The sequence below is a fragment of the Carettochelys insculpta genome, chromosome 14 (assembly GCF_033958435.1).
Source record: "Carettochelys insculpta isolate YL-2023 chromosome 14, ASM3395843v1, whole genome shotgun sequence".
NCBI lineage: Eukaryota > Metazoa > Chordata > Testudines > Carettochelyidae > Carettochelys > Carettochelys insculpta.
Window position 1 is genome coordinate 2923062 of NC_134150.1, and position 19209 is coordinate 2942270.

Below are 19209 nucleotides of genomic sequence, written 5' to 3' on the forward strand. Positions count from 1 at the left end.
GCCTGGCCTGTGTGTTCCTTGATGCTCCCCGACATGGCGCCTCTGCTCTGGCTGGGGGTGAAGCTTGCACAAGGGCTGGGGGTGGGGGGGGCTTGCAGCTAAATGAGAACCCACCGGAGGGCCAGGGTTCCTGCTACGACCCTGGCCGCACGCAGGCTGGAGCTGGCTGTGAGACTGGCTCCGGGTCAGGGACCTGGCCGCTGTCAATGGCCTCTGCCAATCTGCTTCCATCTGGGTCCCAGGGCCCTGGCAGATCCCAGGCCGTAGCTCTACCGCTGGGCCTGGGTCAAACCCTGGCTCCAGTGAGCCCAGAGACTATGGGCAAGGCCCTGGCTCCAGCCAACAGCTCTTGCCCTGAGGTGAGCGTCCTACAGACCCATCCTGGGGTCCCCTCCTGTCCTGCTGCGCCTGCACCCACTGGGGGCGCCCCCCCAGGACAGCCGCATCCCAAGGACCCGCACACACATGCCCGGCTGCTGCTTGGCCCACCACCAGACAGGGCTGGGGCCTTTCTGGTGAACGCTGCCGAGCCGCAGCCACCCGCGGGCGGGCTCTGAGCACTGACCGGCTGGCGTCCCAGGGCAGCGCTGGGTTCAGAGCAGACAGGCTGCAGCGGGCGCCCGCTCAGGGGAGCCCCTAGTCCCCAGCCCCAACACTCACCCTTGGCCCGGCTGGAGCGCTTAAGTACCGCAGCGCTGGGTGACAAGGGCCATGCTACCCTAGCATCACAGCATCCCTGGCCGGAAGGGACCTCAGGAGGCTGTCGAGTCCAGGCCCTGCCTGAAGCAGGCTCAGCACAACTAAATCATTCCAGCCAGGGCTTTGCCAAGCCGGGGCTTAAAAGACATACAGCCCTCTCAGACTGCTGGCCCCATGGCTGCCCCTGGGTGCATTTGCAAAGAGCAGGGGCGGGTGAAGCTAGCCCGAGGGTTGTGATGCCATTGCATTAGGGGTCATGAGCTGAGCCTGCTAGCGTGGCCTGGCGAAACAGGCCTCAACGGTGCACACGGAGCAAGGTGTGGCCCCCCCCCAGCGCCCACCCGGCTGGGCCCAGCCCTACGCTGCAAACGAGCTGCAAAAGGGGAAACCCACTGAGGCTGCAATAGAGACCCCAGGCGACAGGGGCCGAAGGCGCGGGGGCAGCTGAGAACACCTGCGTGGAAAAGGCAGCGGGCCGCCGAAGGAAAGGTGCCGCGTGCCCCCATGGCCAGGCCTGGCACACCCACAGCTTGACGGCTGCGGGCAGGTTGGGGACCGTGGCGAGAAGTACCGTTAACTGCGCTGGACGCCGGGCTGGCGGGGGCAGGGCCAGGGATGAGGTGCAGGGTGAGGGCTCCAGCAGGGTGGGGGCTGGCATGCAGGTGGGGGGTCTCCTGCTTTGGTGGGGCTGGGGCAGGGGTTGGCGGTGCAGGCTTACCTCAGGCAGCTCCCAGGCAGCAGCGCTGTGGGGCTGAGCCAGGCTCCGATGTGCCCAGCAGCAGCCGGCAGGTCCTGGCCTACGCGGGCGTGGGGTGAGGTGGGCAGGGGGCTCCAGGGGCTGCTCTCACCTGTAGGAGCCACCCCCACAGCTCCCATTGGCCACGCTCCCTGCCCAATGGGAGTGCAGATCCCATGCTCGGGGCAGAGGCAGCCAGTGGAAGCCCCACTGCCCCCTTCCCCTGCTGGCCGCTTCCGGGGCGTAGCACAGAGCCCAGGCAGGCACAGCCCCCGGCCCCGCCAAGGACAGCGTGTCTCCTCCAGAGTTTATTGCCTGGCCGCTGACAGAGAAGCAGTCGGTTACGCCAGTCCCTGCGGGGCACCGGGCAGCCAGCCGTACCTGCGCGAGCCGGGGCCACGTCACGTCAGTGTCACTTCCTGCCCCCGGCTGCAATGAGATGCCCTAGGCCGAGGCTGCTGGTTTAATAACTGGGCGTTGGGGATTGGCGTCATCCCCTCCCTTCCCCCCACCAAAAAAAAGGCACAGGGTCGGCTTAAAACCAGGCGAGTTTTAAAACTAATCGTACGTGTTCGGTGCCTCCGACGGGCCGGCTGAATTTCGAGCCTCTGGGCTGGGAAGATGCCTTGGTACTGCACAAATCAGAGCGGCTCAGGGCTCCCCAGGACTCCAGGGCTGCCGGCGGCCGGAGAAGTGCCATGCAAGACACACTCAGATCACACCCGTGTGCAGTGCTGCGTCCCCAACCCTCTGGCACCAATGGTGCCCTCCAGCGAGCTCGGTGCCCTTTAGAGCCCCGCTGGCAGGGGGCCGGGAGCATCATCTGTTTCCCAGCTGGGAACCACAGCAAGGGGAGGCCCTGGAGAGACAACGGTCCAGGGGCCCTCTCTGCCTGACTGCTGGAGAAAGGGTGTGTCTGGGGTCCTGGCCCCCCACCCAGGCTCCATAAGGATCCCTGGCCTGCCCCGGCGCCAGCCAGCTGCCCTGCAGGAGGCTCTGCTGCCCTGGAGCCTGTGCACAGCTGTGGCTGGGCTTGTGTTATCCTGGCCCCAGCACGCTCCTGGACGCCCCGTTTCAGCGGCTGCATGGGGCAAGTGCCCGGCTCACACATGGCTGCTGTGTGCCCTCGCACAGCTCTGCCTAGGCTGGGCTCTGCCAGCCCGTGAACCCACACGCCTCCTGGCTGTGGAGCTCTGTCTCGGCCCCGAGGGGCACCGAGACCAGGGCGGATTTCATGTATCCCCTCAACAGCCGTAACGAAGGGCCAGGTGGCTCTCAGCACAGGCCACAGCAGCTGGTGCCGTGGTCCCAGGTTCCGGCCCGGCTGCTGGCGACCAGGGTCTGTCCCGGTGACGTTTGCAGAGCCCATGGGGTGCTGTTTGCAGCTCGGCTGTGCCATCTGCTGGGTGCAGAAGCTGTTGGGAAACGTGCACCAGTGGCTAGAAATTCCCTGGGGTTAACTGGGCCCGTTTCAAGGGACCAGCTCAGGCTAAAGGCCTGATCCCGCGCCCAGCTGCACAGGTGACGCTCAGCGGCGGTCCAAGGCATGCTAAAGCCTAACACGGCGGTTGATGGGACTCTCCGAGGCAAGCTGCCTGCTCTCTGTTGCTGACGTGGGTCCTTTTGCCCGCCCAGCAGCCGTTGTAACCTGGTCAGGCTGCATCTCTCGAAAACGGCATTATTGCCTGACTCAATGGCACAAGGCTTCTGGGGCAACCCTTCCACCCTCCACATCGCAGGGCAGGGGGTTTCTCTAGGTGCAGACCACTGGGCAATCACACCTACCCCGAAGGCCTCAGAGAGAGTTGCATGCCCAAGTCCCACCTCCGCCTGGGCCAGGGAAACTGAGGCACGCTCAGCGGTCACATAGGCCAGTAAGACTCCCCGCGGCTCATAAAGCGAATGGACCCCACTTGTGGACACAAGGCATGGTGTCAGAAACAGCCGTCCCGCAGCCACTGACGACGAGGCACCGGGAGAGGCCCGTCTCAGAGGTGTGCTTGCAGGTGAGGTAGACATGGGAACTGCTGCTCCATGGCTGGGCGACATGCTGCCAGTAGGCAGATGACAAACAACATGGCAGCAGGTCCAGCCGGGAGCTACAGGACTCCTTGTTGGTTTGTTTTTCCAGGAAAAGTTACTTACGTTTCTCACAAGAACCACGAGACACCCAATGAAATGAGCAGGTAGCACGTTTAAAACGATCAGGCGGAAGCGTCTCGTTGTGCGACTCACAATCAATCTGTGGAACTCCTCGCCACAGGATCTTGTGAAGATCAGGATCTCAGCAGGGTTCAGAAAAGAGCTAGAGGTTGGGTCCATCAATGGCTATTAGCTGGGCTGAGCAGCGATAGTGTCCCTGGCCTCTGTCTGCCAGAAGCTGGGAGTGGATGGCAGAAGAGGGGTCACTTGATGACTATCGGTTCTGTTCACACCTTCTGCAGCACCTGGCATTGGCCCGTCAGGAGACAGGACACTGGGCTAGAGGGACCTTTGGTCTGACCCAGCATGACCATTCTCAGGTCCTGATCTGCAGCCTCAGCCTGCCATGCCATTTCTTGGGACCTCCCTCCCAAACACACCCATTGCCCATAGCCTGAACCTTCAACATCCACCCCGGCTGTACCGACTCCCTCTGAAACAAGGCCCTTGTCCTCCACCCAGCAATTCACGAGACAGGCTTCTTGTCTTTGTGCAGACCACAGCCATGGCGGTCCATGAGCAATGAGATAAGACGGAGGGAACTGGGCTTGTTTAGTTTCGAAAAGAGAAGGCTGAGACAGGACATGGTAGCAGCTTACAAGTACCTAAAGGAGGGTTATAAGGAGGAGGGAGGAAAATTGTTCTCCTTGGCCTTTGGGGATAGGACAAGGAGCAATGGGCTTAGACTGCAGCCAGGGAGGTTGAGGTTGGACATTAGGAAAAACTTCCCAACTGTCAGGGTGGTTAAACACGGGAACAAATTGCCTGGGGAGGTTGTGGAATCTCCATCCCTGGAGATATTTAAGAGCAGGTGAGACAGACGTCCATCAGGGATGGTCTAGGTGGTGCTTGGTCCTGCTGTGAGGGCAGGCGGCTGGACTTGAGGACCTCTCGAGGTCCCTTCCCGTTCTAGCATTCTAGGACTCCATGACGCTCTTCAACCTGAGCCCGGCTCTCAGCTCACAGCGGTGGTCGTCGAAAGGAGTCTCAGAAGTTCGGAAGTGGCACACAGCTGCCAGCCAACACACCGCGGCAGAACCAGAGCTGGTCACACCCGCCAGTGCCCTAGACCCGCAGAAAGGCACCTCCCTCTTGCAGGGACAGACCATAAGTTGGGGTGGGGAATCTCCAGCCCGTGTGTCTGGACCTGGACCTGGACCCCCCCAACCCCCGGCTCAGGGCTCCCCTCCGTGGCATCCAACCTACGTGGGGTGGAGGGTTTGGAGCTCTGAGGCTCGGGCCCAATCTGGACCATGGGCTCTGCTGGTGGTTGGAGGGGCAGGAAGCGATTCTGCCACCATTCGCTGCTGCACCCGGAGCCGGGGCAAGCAGCAGCAGCAGCAGCAGCGCGGGACGGAGGCTTCCTACGGCTGCTCTGATTGGCCAGATTTCTGGGGTTGGGGGTACAGTCATGTACCTTTGGGAGTGCTACAAAGGTAAAGTGAACCCCCCATTGCTCAGACCCCACACCCCCAGACAGCTCTTACACCCCTCTCATCCAGACCCCCACTCCCACGCACTTCCTGCCCTCTCCCTCCAAGACTCTGCACCCCCAGCTGCCCTGACACCCCACCCACACCCTGCTTCTGCCCCCTCCCTCCCTCCCTCCCACCGCCCCACTCATCAAACCTTCTGGACCCCAGTCTGCTCCTGCATCCCCTCCTGGGGAGACCCCCTCTCCTGCACCCTCCTCCCCACCCGATCCCCCATCCCTAGCTCGCTTCTGCACCCTGCTCTGGCCAGGATCCCCCAATCCCGCACCCTCCCTCCTGCCAAGACCCCATAGCCAGGAACCACATCAGTGAGATGTTCTTTTGAACTCACTTGTGCGGCCCCCAACTCATCTGTCTACAGGTCAATGGCCCTCGCCCTGGAAAATGTTCCCTCACCCCAATGACACAGATCCAGATCACCTAGAGAGGTGGTGGAATCTCCATCCCTGGAGGTTTTTACAAAGCCCTGGCTGGGATAAGTTTGTTGAGGTTGGTCCTGCTTCGGACAGGGGGCTGGACTTGATGACCTCCTGAGGTCCCTTCCCGGCCTAGGATTCTCTGCTTCTCAGTCAGACGCTGTCTCCTGTTCACTGACAAGGATCAGCCGCCTGACCGTGAAACAGGACAGGCGTAAGAATGGGCATGACATAAGAACACAGGCGAGTCCCAAGTATTAATTACAGTACAACTTTTATTAATACTGGAATCTTCACAGTGCATTCGTTACTTGTAGCAGTGACTATTTAAATCAGGGCAGGGGAACCGGGTAATTATCCGAAAAAAAAGAGGGCGAGGGATGGGGAGCAGACAGGCGCACAAGGGAAATAAATTAAAAAAAGGAACGAAGTTAACAACAGCACCAGAAAAGTTACTTCCGTTGAAAGACAGTTTGTTGAAAGAAATTTTTTTTCTCTGTACAAAATGAAAAATAAAGACCGGAAAAAAAAAAGCCCTCAAATGTTTGTCACATGGCGTCGTCTGTGATCACAAGGGCGAGACAGGATGGCAAGGGGTTAGAACGAAATCGTCGTTACTAAGACAGTGTAAGAGTCACGGGGTTGCGATGCGACACACACACACACACATCCGGGCTGGAGGGGCGTGTGGGCTGGGATCTCCCGCTTGGAGCTATGTACATCGAGTTGGTCTGCTGTGCTTTGCGAACGCACGAGGAGCCGGGAGCAAGGAGGGGCCAGGGAGGGATGAGGTTGTGCTTTGCCATGGGCCTTTTACAGACCCTTCAGAGACAGATCTTCCGGACGCTGCCCGAGGCCTTTGGAGCTCGGCCATGGCTGCAGGTCAGAGACCTTGCATTTCACCTCGAGCTGCACTGCACGTTACTAAACTTGGCCTCGATTCCTAATGCACCTCTGCCCATCACACACCTGCTTCGGAGAAGCACTGGGCTGCTTGGCCTGGCTGAAATGTTTTCAGTGCACGCGAGACAGCGGGCGGGAATCAGCTCCCAGTAAGCTACTGAGAGACTGGCCAATGACAGGAGAGAGGGACATGATCAAAACCAGGGAGGCAAGGTGAGCACGACTGCAGTGAAAAAACTGGCCCTGCTCACCTCCAGGGTGACTCCAGTGAAATAGCCGGCCCTGCTTGTCTCCAGTGTGATTCCAGTGAAATCACTGGCCCTGCTTGTCTCCAGTGAAATCACTGGCCCTGCTCGTCTCCAGTGTGATTCCAGTGAAATCACTGGCCATTCTTGTCTCCAGCGTGACTCCAGTGAAATCACCGGCCCTGCTCATCTCCAGCGTGATTCCAGTGAAATCACTGGCCCTGCTTGTCTCCAGTGAAATCACTGGCCCTGCTCGTCTCCAGTGTGATTCCAGTGAAATCACTGGCCATTCTTGTCTCCAACGTGACTCCAGTGAAATCACCAGCTCTGCTCATCTCCAGCGTGATTCCAGTGAAATCACTGGCCCTGCTTGTCTCCAGTGAAATCACTGGCCCTGCTTGTCTCCAGTGTGATTCCAGTGAAATCACCGGCCCTGCTTGTCTCCAGCGTGACTCCAGTGAAATCACCGGCCCTGCTTGTCTCCAGCGTGAGCCCACTGAACTCCAGAGAAATCCCCCCAAGGTATCATGTGAATCATGATGTTCATAGAAGGCTGCTCTGCACGTCCAGCACCTTACACGGCTCCCAGATCGCCTCTGCTCAGCTGCTCTTCAGAGCACAATGCACCAGGACGAGGGTGACCCTGTGTGGCTCTCTTCCCGGTACAGCTGAGCGGTGGGGCTCTGTCCCGCTCCCACTGCTGCAGCTCCCCGACTGTCGGTCCTCGGGAGGGATCCTGGGTGTCAGGCCAGAGCTTCTGGCTCCCTAAGGTACAGGGGTGAGGAAGGTAGGGGGTGGGGTTAGCCAAGCTCCCAACCAACCATAAACCCTTTCTCTAACCAGTTGGTTGAGTACTATTCATTCCTAGCCAATCAGATGCAGGGAGAGACCAGCTCTCCCGTTCCCACGCCCAAACCCTCTAGACCACATGACCGCCGCCATTCAGCCAGGACACCCCATGGCCCCAGCGTCCTCCTGACTCCCGCCTCCTTCCCATCCTCACCTTCGTCAGCCAGCACAGATGTCGCCGGTTGGGGGCGGGGCGGGGCAGGAGGCAGATAGCTGGGGCACCCTGACTCCACCAGCTCGACAGGGCTCACGGGGGGAGGCCAGGCACAGATTCAGAACCCGAGGCCAGAAGGGATCAGCCAATCTCACCCCCCCAGCACGGCACTGGCCATCCGACTTCTCTGCAGCAGTTCCTCGAGCAGAGCGCTTTGAGAAACACCCACCCCGACTGCAGCGCTGCCAATGACGCAGAGCCCCCCTGGCCGGTTGCCCCAGCGGCTCGTTACTCTCACCGCTCAACATTTCCACCTTGTCTCGCTTCGACGTCCCGCCACCGGCACCACTTCGAGCTTTCCTTGCTGGACCAAAACCCCCATTAGCCGGTGGCTGTTCCCCAGGCGGGTGCTTACAGACGGGGGTTGTTAGCTAACCGGACAGAGCTCCTGCAGCCTACGACACCAAGGCAGGGGTCTGACCCCTCCAGCAGGCTCAGGGCCTCCTCTGCATTGGGGGCCATCAGAAGAGCACGCAGGAGCCCAGCACGGCCACACCGAGGCCCGATGCAGAGACTTCTCTCCTCCTGCTTGAGATGCAGGCCAGGAGGGCCTCTGCCCTTTGGACCATGGTGGTGCACTGGCAGCTCCCACTACGGTGACCTCCACCCCAAATCGAAATCTCTTGCAGGTCCCTGCTCCTCAGGCAAGAGTCCCCAGCCTGCCAGAATGGCCTGTGTTCATTACCCGACGCCTGCCCCGACATTTACCTTTATAAAACCCACCTCGCTGGCTTGCACCCTGTTTACCGTGTCACTTCCCAGCCAGAGACCCACCCAAGTAGTTTATCTCCTGAAAGAGACAAGCACACAGTGCTCCCTCAGCTGAGATACAGCCACGCTGTACAGAACTGGGGAAGTCCTACCACGTTTGCAGGGGAACGGGGCCTGGCTGCTTCCACAGTGCCAAGGTTTTGACAGGTGACTGTGAAACGCCAGCCCCAAAAGCTGCTCCCACGTACGGGCAACTGCTCCCACCAGCGACGGCATCTCGGGAGGGCAGCGACCCCGAAAGCACCTCCGGGGAGGTGTGCCAGGACCTCTGTCTACTCCTCCGCCGCTTCGGTGAACTTTTCCACCGCAGCAGAGACGAGAGAGGAAAGGAAGGAAGGAAGGAAGCCAACGGGAGAGAGCAGGAGAGAGAAAGAATGAACGAAAGACCGAAAGCGCTGCTCAGCTGTTCTGCGCAGGACTAAGAGTACAGCTTCCGTCCAGAGGAAGACGAAGGAGGTGAACAGCAGCCAGCTGTCCTTGGCGTTGCGGGTGTCTACCTGTGCGTGTTCTTTACACTTATTATGTAGCTGCTTATTCCAGTCCAAGTTCACGCCCCTTCCCAGCAAACCGTGGGGGCGTCCCCCTCTTGTGGTGCTGCCTCCTGCTGGCAGCAGAGTGTCTCGTGGCCAGGAGCGAGGGGTGGGGAGCGGCTGGGTGGAGCAGGAGGGGGTGAGAGAAGAAGTATAAAATAGGCCCCCCAACCGGCTCAGCGCCTCCTTGCCAGTCCGTCGACGGAGACTCTGAATTTCCATTTAACATCCTGACCTCCGCAGAGTGGCGCTGCCTCAGGGATTGGTTCGTGGGTCGCTTGCTCTCCTCGGCTCAGTCGGGGCCCTGTTTTCGCTCTCTTCCCGGGGGCTGTGGTGGGAGGGAGGGGCGGCGGGTGGAGGGGGAGGTTTATCACAATATCCGTGGGGCGGATCTGTCGTTGGTGATGGTCCTGCGCAGGCGCACCCCACGCCGGATGGCTACCAGCATGTCTTCGGCAGGGGGGTCGCTGGAGGCAGCAGGCGGCGGAGTGGGCGTCTCCTCTCCTGGCCCAGGCAGAGAGAGCGCGGTGGGGAAAGGGAACTGGCCCTCGCCCAAGGCTTGGGCACTGGCCACTAGCTCGCCAATCTTCTCCACCAGGCTGTGCCGATTGGCAGCCAGCTGCTGGTCCTCCTCCTCCTCGGTAGAGAGGTGCGGCCCTGCGCCCGGGTATGCTGAGATCTCCATGGCGTTGCTGCCCCAGGCCGTGTTGGGCAGGCTGAGCCTCTTGGGGGAGGCCTTGGCCGAGTCCATGGCATTGGGCGAGGCGTCCTCGGCATAGAACACGCACTCCTCGCTGCCCACCCGGGTGGGCCCGGTGTAGCCGGGGGAGTCTGGCACTGTCGGGGTCTTCACGGGGACGATAGGCGGCCGGATGGGGATGGGGCCAGCGTTGGAGAGGGTGCGGCGCACCGAGGGCTTGGTGGAGGGTGTGCGGCGGATGGTGGCCACGCCGGGCGTGGCGCTGGCCGGCAGGGCGGTCCCGGTGGGCAGGCCAGCGGTGGAGGCGGGGCGCTTGGTCTGGATCATGCGGCGATAGTTCTGCGCGATGTTGCTGTTGCGCGGGATGGTGGAGGACTTGTCGAATTCGGTCTGGCTGTCGCTCTCCACATCGCCGTTCACCGAGTAGCAGTCGTAGTCCGAGCCTGGGGGGGCAACAGGCAGCGTCAGCGTGACGCAGGCAACAACATCGCACCAACAAGCGCAAAACAATCAACACCAATACGCAATGTCAGTGCGACGTGGGCAGTGCCGCCACACCAGCACACACAACACAATCGACATCAACACGTAGCATCAGCATGACACGAGCAACACCATTACGCTAACAAGAACGACGCAATCAACGCCAACATAGAAACACAGAACACTAGGACTGGAAGGGACCTCGAGAGGCCATCGAGTCCAGCCCCCTGCACTCATGGCAGGACCAAGTACTGTTTAGACCGTCCCTGATAGACGTCTATCCAACCTGTTCTTAAATGCTGAGTCTGTGAGACCCACGCAACAGCGCTGAGCCAGCTCATGCAACACAATCAACACCAGCATTCAATGCTGGTGCGACATGGGAAACACCACCATGTCAACACATGTGATGCGTTTAACACCAGCACACAATGCCACCTTAGCACGCATGTCCAACACCACCACCAGCAGCAACACTACACAGCTAATAACGTACAACACATCCACCGGCAATATAACCACTGCCACAAGACATGCAATGCAATCAGCAACATACAGCATCAGTGTGATACATGCACACAACACAACACCAGCAGCAGCAAAACAACCGCAGCCATAACGTGTGCTATGTCCACTGGCAACACGAACACAACACATGCGAAGCAGTTAAGAACACATCGTAGCATCACAAGACACATGCTGCAACCACAACACCATCAGCAGCAACACAACTATAGTCACAACACATGCAACACAATCACCAAGCACATAGCATCAGTGGGAAACACTCATGCCACAACATGACCAGCAGCAACATAACCACAGCCACGTGTGCAAAACAATCAACAACTTATGACATCACACACTTCACGACCACCACACCACCATCAGTACCAACAAAGCCAGAGCTACAACACAATCAACACACAGCACTGACGTGGTAAACACATGCCGTAACCATGCCATCACAAGCGCCAACACAACCTGAGCCATGATACACTCAAACAATCCCTGTCAGCATGCCACACAAACCACAACTTCCATCTACACAACCACCGGACACGCCACGCAACCACCAGCAAGACAAACACAACCACACCATATACACAGAGCCACCAGCAACAAAACCATTACCACACACAACCACCACCAGCAAATACAACCACACCACCGAGTCAAACCACCAGCACCTACAATCAGCATGGTCTGAAACACACACCATCACACGTCTCACAAGCGCAACAGACTGCAAAAACACAGTACAAACATGGCCACCGTGACGTGCCTGAATTTTTGTATCGGGTCTGGAAGCCACTTTGTGTGTCCAGTGTATCTACTGGCCCCAAACATTGTGCTGGGGGGGGGGGGGCCTGTGTGTGGCATCTAATGAAAGCTGATGATGCCTTGAATGTATGTATGCTACTTATATGTCTGTATCATGTTTGCAGGTGAAGTTATAGGTTGCAGCTAAGGAGCTGTAGTAGAAAACGTTTGAGTGCTAAGCTTCACAATAGGTGTGAACTCAACCCCAGCCGGGCCACTGGGCTGAACAATGAGGTGGAAACCAGGTGCTCACATGTCGGATCCACTTCCCAGAGGCATGGGCCTTCTGAGTGGAATGCAGCCCATGGGTCAGGTGACCTGGACTGAGACAAAGGAACAGGTCCATTTCAGAAATTTGAGACCGTCTGCTGGGATTCAGCCAATGGCAGTTTGCCCCAACAGCCCACCTGAGTCAGGTGGGGGCGGACCCTCAAGGGACTATGGGAAGAAGAAAGGGTTTGTCCCTGAACGCAAACAATGGCGTGGACTTAGCAGGGTCCATCTTGGATTTTTTGGTAGCTGTTCCTGTCTCCAAGGGTCCAGGACCAGCATGGGGACCCCAGTGGGCCGGATCTACAGTGCTCCAGCAACTGAAACTATGTAAACTGAAATGAACTTTCAGAGACTTTCAAGAACCAGCGAACAACATTGCCGGCTACATCAGTAAGTGAAATGGATGTACGTAAAGTATTGCTTTTATACTTCTTCCCTCTAAACCTGCTCTCTCTCTTTTATTAATAAATCTTGAGATATTTAGATCGTACGGATTGGTGAGCGTGGTGATTTGCGTAAGTTTCCTTTGGGGCGCGGAAGAGTCTGTGTGGAGTTGGTGAAACAGACTGAACAGCCCCACATGTGAATTTGGGGGATGTTGGTCTGGGCTGCTACAGCAGCAGGGAAGTCTGTGGGTTTGCTTGTGTGGCTTCGGGCTGGCCAGGGGGCTGGCAGAGGTGCTGTTGTGGCTGGTTGGATTTGCCTTAATGAGAAAGAAATCCCAGCCTGGGACTGTGAGTAGCCCAAATTTTAAGCAAACTTACCCTGGAATTACTTCTCTAGCTGTACCCAGAAACTCCATCCTATTACAGTCACCAGATTCCATGCCCCACAATCAAACCATCACACTGGACACAACACAAACATAACACCATGGAAACAAGCAAACAAAGCACGACGTAAAAATCATGCAAAACAACACCCCACCCCACAGTCCTGCTGCAAAGACAACCAAAGCCCACCCGCCAGCCCACAGCCACCATGAAAACACTACCGGTGGCAGACAAATGAAAAATTATAGTTTCAGTCTCACGCATACTGAATGGAAAGGGCCTCCCTAGTAAGGAGCACTGCAGAAAGGGATCTGGGGGTCAGAGTGGACCACAAGCTAAATATGAGTCACCAGTGTGACGCTGTTGCAGAAAAATCAAACACGATTCCAGGATGCATTAACCGGAGTGTTGTGAGCAAGACACGAGAAGTCATTCTCCCGCTCTGCTCTGCGCTGATTGGGTCTCAAATGGCGTATTGTGTCCTGGTTTGGGCACCACATTTCAAGAAAGATGTGGAGCAATCGGAGAAGGTCCAGAGAAGAGCAACAAGAATGATGAAAGGTCTAGAGAACATGAGCTCTGAGGGCAGACTGAAAGAACTGGGCATGTTTAGTTTAGGGAAGAGAAGACTGAGAAGGGACATGACAGCGGTTTTCAAATACCTCAAAGAGGGTTAAAGGGAAGAGGAAGAAAAATGGTTCCCCGTGGCCTCTGTGGACAGGACAAGAAGCAATGGGCTTAAACTGCAGCCAGGGAGGTTTCGGTTGGACATTAGAAGAAACTTCCCAACTGTCAGGGTGGTTGAACCCTGGGATAAATTGCCTGGGGAGGTTGTGGCATCTCCATCACTGGAGACATTTAAGAGCAGCTTAGACAGACGCCTATCAGGCATGATCTACACCAAGGGTTGGTAACCTGTGGCTCCGGAGCCGCATGCAGCTCTTTGAGGAGTCACCTGCGGCTCCGAGAGCGGCCACCACTCACTCCACATGCGGCTCTGGAGGCTGCTGCCACTTACACTAAAAAATAAACTCATTTGCCCGCCGTTAGACCAACTGAATTTAGGTTTTTGTTTTAGCGCTGGCGGCTGGAGCCACTCAGCAGTCAGCCACGGCAGGGAGCCTGGAAGAGAAAGCCGGCTGGGCAGGGAACTGCCCCACGTGGGTAGAAGTCTAAGCCAGCAGGAGAGCTGTGGGGAAAGGGTGGCCGAGCCTGCCCCCGCTGGAGCTGCACAGCCACGCCAAGGCGGGGTGAGGAGCAGCAGGACGGCCGCGGGGTAACTGCGTGTGCTGAGGCAAGTTAATCCTGGGGATGGGCGGGGCAGAGGTTGGGGCTCAGAGGGGTTAAGCCAGGGGACAGGTTGGAGCTCTGAGGGGTTATGCCTGGGGGTGGCGGGAGGATTTGCAGACTGCGGGGTAAATCCTGGGGATAGAGGGTGGATGGGGGGGTGGGGGGCGAGACAGGTAAAGCCTGGAGATGGGGGTAACAACTTTCTAACTCGTACAAATCTTCCTGAAGGGAGCTCTGAAGAGGATGGGGAGAGGCTGTTCTCAGTGGTGACAGATGGCAGAACAAGGAGCAAAGGTCTGAAGTTACAGGGGGAGCGGTCTAGGTTGGATATTAGGAAAAACTATGTCCTCAGGAGGGTGGTGAAGCACTGGAATGCGTTACCTAGAGAGGTGGTGGAATCTCCATCCCTAGGGGTTTTTAAGTCCCAGCATCACCTAGCCCTGGCTGGGATGATTGAGTTGGGGTTGATTCTGCTTTGGGCAGGGGGCTGAAGGCGGTGACCTCCTGAGGTCCCTTCCAGCCCTGGGATTCTATAAAGCATTGTGTGCGCGCTGTTGTTAAAATAAGCGTGACCAAAAGCACGGCTTGATGTTGGTTATTCACGACTGTCTCGTATTCACACGCATGGTGGCTCTCGAAGGATTGATTTTGTAACTGAATTTGAAAAAAACTGCTCTCCCCCCAAAGTTTGGTAGCAGAGCCCTGTTCTAGACGGCGCTCGGACCTGGCAGGAGGGCAGGGGACTGGACTTAAGGACCTCTCAAGGTCCTTTCCAGTGCTGGTGATCTATGATTTTGCAGCAGATGCTGTAACAGCTGATCTCATGGCAGCCTTGGGGTGGCGCAAGGAACCAATTTCTATGTTTTCAGCATCAAGGAAACCCCATCTCAGGCGGCTTGAAGAGCAGAGAGGACAAGCCCCATCCAGGCTGGTTTCAGTGTACTCAGCCTGGCCTCTGGGAAAGGGGGACGCAATCTCGAGGTCTCCTCCAGCCCCCTAGTTCTAGCCAAATCTGCTCCCTCCCAGCCCACGCCCCGGACAGCCCGGCCGCACGGAGAACCACCTTGTGATGGGATGGTGTCTTCTGAGCAGGACGGTGTGGTGGTCTGTGTGCTGTAGCCACTGGAGTACTGCAGGGAGTCCCGACTGCTCTTCTGGTGTTCGAGGCTCAGGCCGCGGGTCAGCACCATGGCCAGGTCGCTGGCGGCGGGGGACACCTCCTCGCCGTGCTGTTGGAGAACCAGTGGGGCTGGTCACAACTTGGCTCTGCCAGCAGCAGGGGCCACGCACACCATGCCGGGCCAGCAGCAGGGACCCCACACACCCAACCCTCTGCCCTGAGCCCCGCCGAAGGGGGAGTTACGGAAGGACAGCGCCTGTAAGAAATCACCCCTGTGTCTCTTGCTCCTCTCACCCTGGTCTCTGGGCACGACTGCGCGTCAGGAGCCATGAGCACTGCCCGTGGGGCCGGGCTCAGCAGCAGAGCCAGGGGCAGGCGAACCCAGCACTCAGCGCTGCCAACAACCCCTTGGGCCCGCGTTGCCCTCCTCTCACCGCCTAAGAGCTGACCTTGGCAGCTATGGTTGCCGGGGACATCCTGGGCCTGGGCACATCGTCCGCGCTGATCCCTGGGTACCCCACGCCGGCGGAGCCCAGCTCGGCCTCCCGCAAGTGCTCCACGCGGTCCTTCCTCCGCTGCAGGGTGGTGACCACCGGCTGGTCATACGGGCCGGACTTGGACCAATCCTGCAAAGGGCAAGGCGGGCCCGGTGAGGGGGTGGGGTTCGACTGCCGCCGGGGCAGGGACTCCCCTGAGGGCCGGTGAGCATGGGGAGAGATGGGGGAGGGCACGGATGGTGACAGATGTGACGGGCTGGCTGCTTCGCAGAGTGGAATGAGGAGGCGGCGAGGGTGGGGGATAATGAACAGGCCTCTGGCTGCCAGTCTACACGGGCCTCTGCCGGTGGCGCAGACGAGGCCACGGCGCGCGGAGGGAAGACGGCACGCGTGGGTCAGTGCGGGAGAGGGTGAGGAAGGGGGACGCCAGTGTGCAGGGCGTTCGGAGGGGAATCGTGCCTGGGCCCGTCAGCCCGATGCCTACGCCGACCTCCTCCTCCAACCACAGCACTGCCCCGGCGTCGCGTGGACCCCGGCAACTCCCCTGGCCTTGCCCTACCTCCCCCGGCCCCCCTTCCCACTCCATCTCCCCCACTTTTCTACCCTCCCCATCCCCCTCCCGCTTCCACCCTACCGCCCCTCCCCTCCCCCTCCTCTCCCATCCCCCATCTCCTTCCAGACCTCTCCCCCTCTTCTCTGCACACCTCCCCCATCCTCCTCTCTCTCCTTTCTCACCCCCATGTCCCCCTCTTGGCTCCATTCCCACCCCTCCTGCCCCAGCCCCACCTTCTGTTCCATTCCCATCTGGCCCCCACACCCTGCTCAGCTGCAAACGATGTGCCCACCCCCAGCTTCCAGGCTGGCAGTGCAGTGACCAGCTCTCCCCTGCTCTGGCCCCGTTGCAGAGCACCTCAGCTGGGCCTGGGCCTGGGCCCGGACCCATGCTGGGGCAGTGCCCGTGGTCCCCGTGGCTTAGCTCCCCTCTGGGGCTGGCCTGTGCCCGGCCCAGCCCATCCCCCAAGGGGCTCAGGCAGGAGTGGGGAGACAGGAGGCATATGGCAGAGAGGAGGGTGGAGCTGGGGGGGGGGCACCTGGAGGGAGGGGGGCAGGGACCTCCCCACAGCAGCAGGTCTCAGAGCCCTGGCCTGCAGCCTGGGGTTCGAGCGCTGGCACTGAACCTAGCCATGTGGGCGACTGTGGGGCAGGGAGCGGAGCCCCAGACCGAATGTCTGCCCAGCAGCTAGCAGTGCTGGGGTGCTAACCCCGGCCGGCAGAGCTGGGCTCCAAGCCTGGCCGCTGTGGGCCCTGGATGGCCAACCCGCCGCGTTCTGGAGCTCCAAGGGCAGCTGCTCCCCTGCCCCTGGATGTGCGCAGAGGGCGGCTGGGCTGCGTGCCAGGCCCGGGCGGTGCACCCGGGGCAAGGGCCGGGCAGGAGGACTGCAGGGAGGTCAGCTGCTGTCCCTGCCTGGCAGGGAGAGCTCCGCAGTAGGCGGCACAGTCCCGGCGTACCAAGCCCGTCACTGGCACTGAGTGCGGCTCTGCCCGGCCCTGGCCGCACTGCTGCACATGACCTGCCGGGCCTCAGCCCCACTGCTTGCAGCCCAGCTCCAGCCAGCAGGGAGGAGAGACGGGACTCGACATCTCCCCTTTCCAGGGGCCCTGCCGAGGGACCCGCCAGGAAATACACACCAGGCTCAGGCTTCTCCGGGAGGTTCCTTCAGTCCTGGCCACATGAGCTACATTCCTAGGTTTCAGCTGAAACACAGCAAGAAACCGCGGTGAAGCCACCTCCCGGCCGTGGGCCTCCAACACGCCCCCCGGGTCGGCAGCCGGGGAGCCAAGCAGCACGCCAGGGTGGGGCCGGCGCCCCAGTGCGAAGCAGCCAAGGGGCAGGGCAGCCCGGGATGGAGATGGAGGGGGGTGGGATGGCAGGGGCGCGCCTCCCAAGAGGCCCACAGGGGCAGGGGTGCTGCCCCCGGGGACTCTGCCGGGGACACAGCGAGGCGGAGGGGTGGCCGGGGGGGGGGTCCTTGCTGATGAAGGCTTCACCTTGTCCGTGCCTGAGTGCGCCCCGGTGGCGGAGCTAGAACTAACCGAGGTGGGGGAGCTGCACTCGCTAACCGACTGGCAGGTTTCCGAGGCCTCGGAGGACGCGGAGCTGGAGGATTTCTGCCATGTGCACGGCCGGCCGGCAGGCCCCGGACGAGCACAGAGAAGGGAGACAAGAGACCCGGTTACAAAGCTGCGGCATGCAGTGCCGGAGAGGGAGGCGCCCGCCCCGAGCCACAGCCAGAGCGGGGCCAGCCGCGTGCTCTGGGGAGGGGCAGGCACTCACGCACACCCCCCTTCCGCGTACACACACACGTCCCGCGTACACACACACATACACCCTTTCCTGTACACACACACACACACATCCCCCTGCCCCCCCACACCCTTTCCTGTACACACACACACACACACCCTCTTTCCTGTACACACAAACACCCCTTCCCTGTACACACACACACACACATCCCCCTTCCCTGTACCCCCCCACACACCCCCCTTCCCCATACCCACCCACCCAAACATGTCCCCCTTCCCTGTGTACACACCCACACACCCTTCCCTGTACGCAAACGCACACACACACATCCCCCTGCCTTGTACACACACACGCACACCCCCCCTTCTTCCTCCTACACACACACACACACGCACGCTGTCTCGCTCCCTGCTCACATGGACACCTGCCTCCTCCCTTGTATGCGCATGCACACACACACACACACACACTCACTCACTCTCCTTCCCCCCCTACGTCAAACCCTCTGCACGCCCCACTGCACACATACCCAGCCGCACTCCCTGGACGTGCCTCAGACAGGCACACCCCTCTGCTGTGCTGAGCCGTCCAGCCCCACAGGCGGCACATACCCCCCGGCCGTCACACACACTCCCTGCGTGGCCCCCCCCGTTGCTGCATCACACCCAGACCCAGGCACGATGCTGGCTGAGCAGAGGGCCTGGGGCACCCGCTGCTCTCTGGCTCCCAGGTGCCAGGCCTGGTAAGCCCTGGCAGACCCCAGCCCCTTCCGCCAGGGGGCTGTGCACTGCTCCGCCCCCCGACCCCAAGCCTGGCTGGCACACCAGCGGCCTTCCCCCCGAGAGACCCCCTGTCCCGAGGGTAACCGCTCCTAGCTTCTCCCCGTCGCATTCACACAGCCTGCGCCCAAGCCCCGGCCCGCCCAGCAGGGAAGCTGCAGGCGTCTGCAAGCGCAGCTCGGCGCAGCCACATCCCATGTGCCTCCCGCATCCCTGGTTAGGAGCTCAGCCGCACACAGCTGGGTTAAAGCCAGAGCCAGGGGGAGGAGGGCAGCAGAAGCCCAATGAGGCGTGCGCGCAGCCTGGGGATGCCTTGTCCTTGGACTGCAGTGCTCCGCCATTGGCCGGCAGGAGCCGGGGCAGTCGGGGAGCCAGCCAATCACGTGACACCTCGTGGGTCCTCGGAAACTAATCCCGGTGTTGAGCACCAAACTAGGCTGCTTTATGCAGGGACGGCCCGGAGCCTGCGGGCAGAGCCAGGGCAGATGCCTCACTGCAGCCGGCTGTTGCAGTCCCAGGCTACGGGCAGGAGGAGACCCTCTGGAGAAGCGACTTCCCAGGGCTCCCAAATCCCCTGGTGCAGACCGGGAGCGCTCAGCCCAACA

At 60.0% G+C, this 19209-nt stretch overlaps 1 protein-coding gene across 11 annotated transcripts in view; it reads right to left on the reverse strand.

The window, feature by feature from the left end:
- Window positions 1-5803: 5803 nt before the first annotated feature.
- MTSS2 (MTSS I-BAR domain containing 2) overlaps window positions 5804-19209 on the reverse strand; it is a 45554-nt gene continuing 32148 nt past the window's right edge. For 2 of the 11 annotated variants that reach the window (XM_075008280.1, XM_075008284.1), the window contains exons 11-15: window positions 17567-17686; window positions 17207-17272; window positions 15470-15646; window positions 14964-15129; window positions 5804-10201 (exon numbers count right to left, since the gene is read on the reverse strand). In XM_075008280.1, coding sequence (XP_074864381.1) covers window positions 9429-10201; window positions 14964-15129; window positions 15470-15646; window positions 17207-17272; window positions 17567-17686 — 1302 coding nt within the window. In that variant the 3' untranslated portion in view covers window positions 5804-9428. The remainder of the gene's footprint in view (window positions 10202-14963; window positions 15130-15469; window positions 15647-17206; window positions 17273-17566; window positions 17687-19209) is intronic. The other 9 variants (XM_075008286.1, XM_075008289.1, XM_075008285.1 and 6 more) reach the window with 7 other exon arrangements.